This window comes from Podarcis pityusensis (genome assembly GCF_964106645.2).
Source record: "Podarcis pityusensis genome assembly, chromosome: 8".
NCBI lineage: Eukaryota > Metazoa > Chordata > Lepidosauria > Squamata > Lacertidae > Podarcis > Podarcis pityusensis.
The window spans coordinates 49,730,400-49,739,104 of record NC_138033.1 but is presented as its reverse complement, the minus strand read 5'-3'; the positions used below and the strand labels follow the sequence as shown (position 1 = coordinate 49,739,104).

The window sequence follows — 8,705 nt, the reverse complement described above, 5'->3', positions numbered from 1 at the left end:
TAAAGTTTTACTACAAAGTGGTATATTATTTTTGCTTTCCATCTCATGGGAGTAGGTACCTTTAACCTTTAGATATAACACTTTGATTTTGAGGGGGAATAAGCTCAAACCCACACATTTTTAAATTCCCTGCAGGAATTCCCAATCCACCCTTCATAGGAAATTTAAATGACTGATGGTGGGAGTTTACCAGGCATTCTGAGACAGGCCTGAGATGGCAACAAAGCACGTCAAAGAAGAGAAGCTGTTTATCAAAATACTTTATTTTCAGCATAACCCCTCAAAAAAAGAAAAGACCCCTCTTTTTAGACACACATCCTGACGAAACCTTTGCTTTTCCATTTTTTTTAATCAACGAAAACAATCTTTTGCTTAAAATAAAAAGACACATGGGATCTTCCGACCAGACTTCCATCAAGGATATCTATGCAACTGGTTTAGTTCTTGTGGGGGGTAAGGTGGAGAGGGGTGGGAAGAAGACAAACAAACAAAGGTGTAGTGGGTGGGTGGGGGGACATTTCCGGCAGATGACAGAGCGAGTTTTGGCTCTCTCTCCTTACACAGCATTGTAGAACTGCATTGCTGAAGACACTCAACACACAGCAGGGCTAACTAAGGAAACACAACTTGTAGCTAGCAGCGGAGGACAGAGCAGAGAAGGCATCTGGACAGGGCTGCAGTTAAGAGTCCTCTGTGCATGATGGACATGGAAAAAACATCAACGTGGCTGCCTCCGCCACGGTGCCGGCAACGCGTGGGCTGGGGAGGTAACCGGAGGGAGCCGTCTTAGACCGCCAGAAGGGGCGGGTGGGTGTTCAGCTGACAAAACTCTTCTCTTTTCAATTTATTATTTTTTTAAAAAGGATCACAGCCAAAATAAAACTGAACTGCAAAATCCGAAGTGGCTGCTTGTATGTATGCTATTTATAAAAACACAGAGAGCAGTCTCTAATCCAGGCTGGACCAAGGCAGACTATACTTTCCCAGGGATCTTGGCTCGTTTGCGGGCAATGGCATCTTCCACAGCCTTCAACTGCTTCAGGAGCTCCTCCCGCCGTGACAATGTGCTGGACTTGCCTGATTTCGCAGCAGCAGCTGGGCCCCCGGGCTCAGCTGCTTTGCCTGGGATGCTTGTAACTTTGCTTGAACTCTTGGACTGCGGTGACAGCGGGCGCTTCCTGTGACAGAAAAAAAGACATAATGGTAAGAAATAACCAGGAATGTAGGCCAGAGGCTCCAGGAAGAGCATCCTCTCCAAGTCCATTAAGAAAAATTATCATTTATTCATACACATATTTTGGAGTCACTTGCTGATGCTTATTTATTTTTATATTTATATCCCATCTTTCTTTCAAGGAGCTCAAGGCATCAATACAGGGCTTTCCCCCTCCCAATTTGTTCCCGAGTCTTAGTCCAACACTAACCACTACACCGCTTTTCTGAATAGATACCCATCCAAAGAGTCTTACAATAGAAACAAAAAACAAAACAGTACAAAAATTGGGATTTCTTGATGCAGCCTATGCTAACTGCATGCAACATTTGAAACAGCAACCCAAAAGATCTGAGGGCACCAGGCTGAGGAGGGCTCCTTATACCTCAAGATGGTACATCAGTCTAGCCCTGTACCCTCAGCTCTGATGGGTAGCAGCTCTCCATGGTCTGAAGCAGTTTTCCCAGGTCTGCCTCTAACTGGAGTAACCATAGATTGTAACTACATGAAAAGTGGATGCTCTGTCCAGAAAGGAGAGTTTGCAGCTTCTAGTGCTACACTCTCTGTGACTTCACCAGTCAGGGAGTTGCTTGCCAACCACTTTTCCCCACCAGGCAACCTCTAGCGTCCAAAGTTGTAGACAGTACAGAGTTCTCGGGAAAGGAATGTTTGCAGGGGGAAGCTCTAGTCAAACCAAGGGGATTTTAAAACTTTTTTTTTTTTTTTTTTTTTTTGCAGCTGGAGAAAAAATGTAGACAAAAGAGCTATGGGACATTTTGCGTTTTGCAGACCAGGGATGCTGTGCTATGATCCCACCCCCAGCATAGACGACTCAGGGTTGTATCCAATGCTAGTCACACTCAGAGGGAGTCCCATTTAAATTAAATGGCATGACTAACATAGATCCATTAATTTCAGCGCTTCTGCTGTGAGTAAAGATTAGCTGGGTGTGACCCTCGAGGGCAACAGAGCCACAACATCAGCCATCAGATCCAACCTACAGTCCTCACCTTGGCAATGCAGTGGCAACAATGCAAACAGCTAAAAAGTCTACTTGCTAAATAAGGTCTCCAATCTTACATCTCATTGTCCGGCCTGCACTGGAAACCCAGTTTTTGCAGGATGTTACTGAGTGTGGGGTGGGTGGGTGTAAGATGCAGCAGACTCATGTACAAGCTTTCTGGCATCACAGGAATCTTCAGTCGGGAAGAAAAAAAGCAACCATTTAAAGTATGCCAGTCAGGTGCTCTGACTGGGCATTATTCAGGTCCTCAGATAGTCATCTCCATCCCTGTGGTAATTCCCCACTTTAATGCCCACGCAGCAGCATCCCCTGCCCTTTTAGGTGATGCCCTGTGAGGTTACACCCAAGACATTCAACCTGTCCCATGCCCTCTGGGGTTGCTTCAGGCCTTCAGACAGGTGATCCCCAGCCTTTATGAGTCATAGGGCAAGGGATGACCCAAATGGGCAACTGGGCTCTATCGCCTGTGACTCACAGAGGTTGGGGATCACCCGGGGGTGGCTGTTGCAGCTATCAGTTGCCGCCTGGGCATGTGGGCCCTTGCCTCCTGATGTAGTTAAAGCATGGCAGCCTTCAAAGAGACCGCAGGGAGGAAAAAACCAGGCAGGAAGCCAAGAAATGCAGCAGGCCAAGATCATGGAGCACAGAACTTACTTGTCTGCCTGAGCAGCTGAGAGCTTCAGGTTAGGACCCCGCTGGCGGTCTTGTTTGGGAGAGGAGAGCCTCCCTGCAGGTTTCCTATCACGGGTACCTGAGGAAGAAAGAATATGTCAGGTAGTCTGAGTATGGTGGTTGTTTCCATATGGTGCGCCCTCCCTCAGAAATCACTGATTGAGGAATGGGGTCAGTATATTTTAATGCAGCCTTTACATAATGCAGCCTTTTAATGCAGTCAGTATATTTCAATGCAACCAGCTGCCCATGAGATGTACTGGAGTGCAAGTTACACTAGCCCCAGGCAGCACAGCTGTACAATGCCGGGGCTGATGAGACATCAAGTCCAAAATATATGGAGGGCACCCAGTTGGGGATGGCTGCTTTAAAGGGGCAATTCAATAGCAACAGCAACATTACAATTCCCAACAATTCAAACTGCAGCTGTTATTAATGGTCCCTTAAGTGTTCAAAACATTTCATGTACATTATCTTAGTAGCCCTAACAACAACCCTGTGAGGTAGGTCAGTGTTCTCATTTATGTGCTGAAGGTGGAAAGCCGAAAGAGAGAGAGAGAATGAACACATGACCATCTGCCATGAGTTCACAGCAGAGGTGATATTTGAACTGGGGACTTTCCAGCTTCCGGTTTCTTAGCAACACCAGCTTTGATTTGTACAATGCATTTTTTTCAGGTGGCAAGATCAGCATAAGGAATGTGGCTCAGTTACTGATGCTCTCAGGAAAAGTTGTTGCCTCAGCAGCAGTTAAGCAACTCCAAGCCTGGCACGGCAGATTGTGCCTCTGGCTGCAGGCACAGTCCAGGCTGAGTATACCGGCAGCAGCTCTGGCATGTCGGCCTTAATGAGCTTGCAACACAATCAGGGGAAAGCCTGGGATGCCAGCTTTTGGCTTTTATCGTGCAAGAGTCAGAGCTGATCATCTAACAAATACTTGGGTGAGGGCAGGGAGCAGCTGGGGATGTTGCAACTAAGCTGTTTTCAGCTGAGCATCACGCCTGCATTTTTTTTAAAAAAAGGTAAATAAATAAAAGCAGAAACTGAACCCTGAAGAAAAAACCCATGTATAAAGACAGGAATGTAGGAAGTTGCTTTACAGCAAGTCAAGATCATGGGGTCCATTTAGCTCAGGGTTGTCTACACTGACTGGCAGCAGCTCCCCAGAGTTTCAGGCAGTACCTGGAGACACCAGGGATGGAAGCCAAGATCTTTTGCATGAAAAGCACATGCTCCACCACTAAGCTCCTCACTTCCGCTGGCTGTAACAAAGGTGGCATTGGGCAACTGTACTGCTGCCCACACATTTTCAAGTTTGCCTTTGAAGTCAAAAAGACAGGCAGCTCTCGCTTTTTGAAGTGGTTCTCAAGGATCTGACAAGTGCACCAAATTCCACGGCAATGAGCTGAGTGTGTGTGCATGCATGCGCACGCGCACACGGCAACCGTCACCGAAAAGGGCATCTGTGCAGAGTTCAAACACAGACAAGTGGCTGAACCCAGCTTGGTGACCAGAGCAGAAGTAGACAGCTGAAGTATTTGCATGTGGAGAGGCCTTGCAACAGAGGTCTCCTCTCCCGGTCCCACACACTTCCTCACCTCTGTCTGGAGAAAGTGTCATCCGCTTGGCTGGAGGAGAAGCCTGCCTGTCTTTGTCAGAGGGCTCGTACCTTTTCCTGCTTCCTTTGTCAGCTGCCTGCAAAGAGAATGGAGGGGATCAGAATGAGCCAGGCTCACGCATGGGAACACACACACACAGGCTGGCCTGTCAATGAGGCACTCTCCCTGCAGCAGGACATTTGTGCTCCAAGCCTTCACCTTGCTGGCTCTAGCCAGAGGCTCTGTTGCACATTTTCTGAGGAGAAGGTCAGATTGCGGCTGGAGGCTGGCCCAGAAAAGGTGTGTGTTGTGGCCTTGAGAGCATGCGACTGGTCAGGTGAGTGCCTGCCTTGGGCAGTTAGTCAATCAAGCAAGCAGCAGCCTGCTTCCACTTTTAACTGTCCTCTCCCCCTAGAGCAATGGCACCTCCAATCCCACCCTTAGCAGAGGTCAACCATTCCTCTTCAAGCTGAAACCAACTGGGAGGCCAGAAGCAGAAAAATCCCTGCTATTTCCATGTGCTGCTTTCCCAGCAGACTACATGCTGCTCAGTCTGTCCCCAGTGCTCTGCTTTCCTGTGTAAACCTAAAAGCTGCTTACTACTGTTCTGTCCCACTCTAGTGTGACTAACAGAAAAATGCCTCAACTATGCCCAGGGACAAAAGTGACGAGAGCTTCTGGGTGGTGTGACTGGCAGTGGCCCCTGGGGGAAGGTGTCATGCATGCTGTAAACACAAGAACACCCAATGCACCTTCCAGGTGTTTCAGCAATGTACCACTGTGCCACTGACCTTCCCATCACACATATCTGACCTGTCCTAATGACTGGCAGTTTGCTCATAACAAGTTAACCAGCAGGACTGCATGGTGGGTGCATCTTCAGTGTTGTTTACGCAAGAGAGGCCCCTGCAGGACTGCAAGGACACAAGAGCAGCCTCTTACTGGATCAGACCAGAAAGTTGTCCAACCCAGCGTTTGTGTTCCACACAACAGACAAACGGATGCCTCCAAGAAGCCCGCAAGTGTGATTTGCCTGCTGTCCCCCTTCCCCAATAAGAAGTCACTGATAAGAGCTCCCATATGACATTGATCAGCCAAATTGGATGACCAACTCCAAAGAAGTGGAAGCCTGCATTTGGTGAAACAGTTGCTATCTGGATCCCCTATACCTCAGATTTAACTGGCTGATCTTGGGTGTCCTATAATATGAGAGAGGCAGAAAAGTTCCTCTCTTTACCATTCAGAATTCAGCAGGCACCTTCTGCTTTATTCCTTAAGCAGCTGCTGAAATCTCTTTATGTGCTGCCAACTTATGCATGCAATTAACTAAGTATCTTTCTCTAATAGTGGTTCTCTTTAAATTTGTACCTTTTTTATTGTCTATATGTAGCAGTTAGACATATTTTTTGCAAAGAAGTAAGTTCTGCCTGTGGTGGATCAGATCCACCTGTCCGCTATCTGAGCCAGCCCTTTACACCTCACCCTCGAAACAGGACCCTCATTTGCTTTGAGGACGCCTTGTTGTCACACCTAAGGCAGCTGCTGGGTGGACCCCAAGTCAGAGGAAGCCTTCTTGGGCCCCTGTGCATATTATTCAATATTATCAATGCCCCAGAGAGAAGTGGGAAGCCCCCTCCCCTCCAACTGCATGCAAGGAAGTTGAGGGACGGCTTAAAATATTTAATGAGACCCTCTCAGTCCCCCCCCAAAAAACCTCACCTTGTTCAACAGTGTTAGTTTGATTTCTTTGTGGGCGCTGAAGCCGGCTGGCTGCGGCTGGGGCGGTGGGGGCTGCTGAGGTGGGGGCGGCTGCTGAGTTTTACCCCCTTGCACGGCCTTGGCTGGCTTAGGGGGCTGTGCTGGGGCTTCCCGTTTCCGTTTCTCCTCCTTGATGTTGCCGCCACCTTCTTTTTTGGGCTTTCCTGCTAGGAGCAGAACATGCTTTGGTGATCAAAGAGCCAGAAAGTGCTCCTCCCCTCCCCAGGTTTCTGTAAGCAAGGCCAGGGGACAGTCAACATGACAGCAACTGTGGACAATCTGTGCTGAAAGCAAGCAACGTTATATAAGCTATGGAGCATGTCACAGAGGAAATTGCCTTATACAGAGTTCCACTGGTCTACCTGGTCCAGTACTGTTTAAACCCCTGGTCTTCAAACTGGTGGTTAAGGGTTCCCTAGTGGGTTATGGCCTGATCCAAGGTGGGTTGCAACAGAAGCACTACCATCATGCAAATATATGGTAAAAGATTAAGGAATGGGTCCCCAAATGTGTGTTTGAGTTAAAAGTGGGTCCTGGGTCTGAAAAGGTAGAAGACTACTGGTCTAAACTGACCGGCAGTGGCTTTCCATCATGTCAGGCAGGAGGTCTCTCCCAGTCGTACCTGAAGATGCTGTTGGGGATTCAACTTGGGACCTCCTGCATGCAACACAGATGTTCCACTGCTGAGCTATGACCCTTCCTCTAAAAATATAGCACAATCCTAGTCCTCATTATTCAGAATAAAGGACTGGACCAGGAGTGTGAGGGAGCAATGCTGAGTAAGAAAATGAATGGCTGCTCATTAAATCTGGCAAGAAGCAGCTGTATTTGAGGGGAAAAAACTTAGCTGTGCTGAGGGAGAACCCCAGAGTAGAATTTTAATGGTGGAGATTGGACATCTTATCTGGGAATTATTTAAAGCCACAGCCTGTACACAAGTTGGTGAACAGCAGAAGGAAGGGAACGGAATGTGAAATGACCTTGTAAACACTGCAGGGAACTGAACAAAGGAAGAGAACTGAACAAAGGAAGATAGCAATTAACTCTCCCAACGCACCAGATCTGAGAACACCATTTATGAAGGACTACACATGTGAAACAGGGACGCGGGTAGCGCTGTGGGTAAAACCTCAGCGCCTAGGACTTGCCGATCGCATGGTCGGTGGTTCGAATCCCCGCGGCGGGGTGCGCTCCCGTCGTTTGGTCCCAGTGCCTGCCAACCTAGCAGTTCGAAAGCACCTCCGGGTACAAGTAGATAAATAGGGACCGCTTACCAGCGGGAAGGTAAACGGCGTTCCGTGTGCTGCGCTGGCTTGCCAGATGCAGCTTGTCACGCTGGCCACATGACCCGGAAGTGTCTGCGGACAGCGCTGGCTCCCGGCCTATAGAGTGAGATGAGCGCACAACCCTAGAGTCTGGCAAGACTGGCCCGTACGGGCAGGGGTACCTTTACCTTTACACATGTGAAACAGATTTAATATTTATGAGAATTAACAGTGGTGCAACAGGAGCGGGAAACCTGATTTTATGAAATTGTATTAAAGTAATTAGGTCTGATTTGTAACAATTTGGAAAACTAATAAAAAATATAAGGAAAGAAGAAGGGTCTCTCCATGCCCTTCATAATGATGCCAGGGATTCAACCCAGGACCTATTGCATGTAAAGCACTGAGCTCTGAGCTGCAGCACTGGAAGTGCTGTCTTTTCTGACAAGCAGCAGCTCTTCAAGGCTTCCAGCAGGAAAGGTGGCAGGGCTCTCCTATTACCTGCCACCTGAGGTCCTTTTAAGTGGTGACTCAACCTAAACCAGCCTTCCCCAACCTGGTGCTCTCCAAATGCTTTGAACTACAACTCCCATCAGCCCCAACCACATTTGGAATAAAAGCCACAAGGCTCAGATTAAGACCTTTGAGATGGTTATATAGCGAAATTTATAAAATATTAAAATACATACAATCCAATCCAAAAATATGTGAATGTCCCAGAGCTCTGTCCCTTCCTACACAGAAGCAGTTCGGATACTGTTACCCATGCCTTAGTAACATCCAGGCTTGAATACAAGAGTGTGTGGCTTGCGAGATTCTCCTTGAAGACCTTTCTGAAACTTTGGTCGGCTCAAAATGTAGAAGCCACATGGGCGACATTTCTCTAGTGCATGCACAAAGAAAGGTGCTGGCAATAACCCATATGGCTGTTTATGGTTTGGGACAAAAGCTGCTCAAGGATGGCCTGCTCTAATATCAACCCACCTGCACTTTAAAGATAATTGGTGAGGCTCTTCTCTGGGCTTCCCTTGCCGGCTGATTGGCTTTCCCTGCTGTTGCCAATGAATTTGCAGTGTATTTCCACTGCTAAAAAAGGGCAGAATTTTGCCTTTAGAAACAACAGACCACATGCATGGTCTAAGCTTGCGTTACTCATGTGCCAAGATAGTGAACAG

At 47.8% G+C, this 8,705-nt stretch overlaps 1 protein-coding gene across 2 annotated transcripts in view; it reads right to left on the bottom strand.

Moving 5' to 3' along the window:
* Positions 1 to 245: 245 nt before the first annotated feature.
* ZC3H18 (zinc finger CCCH-type containing 18) overlaps positions 246 to 8,705 on the bottom strand; it is a 53,129-nt gene continuing 44,669 nt past the window's right edge. The window contains exons 16-19 of one of the 2 annotated variants that reach the window (XM_081017765.1): positions 6,227 to 6,432; positions 4,508 to 4,604; positions 2,892 to 2,988; positions 246 to 1,178 (exon numbers count right to left, since the gene is read on the bottom strand). In XM_081017765.1, the coding sequence (XP_080873891.1) occupies positions 974 to 1,178; positions 2,892 to 2,988; positions 4,508 to 4,604; positions 6,227 to 6,432 (605 nt within the window). In that variant the 3' untranslated portion in view covers positions 246 to 973. The remainder of the gene's footprint in view (positions 1,179 to 2,891; positions 2,989 to 4,507; positions 4,605 to 6,226; positions 6,433 to 8,705) is intronic. The other variant, XM_081017766.1, reaches the window with a different exon arrangement.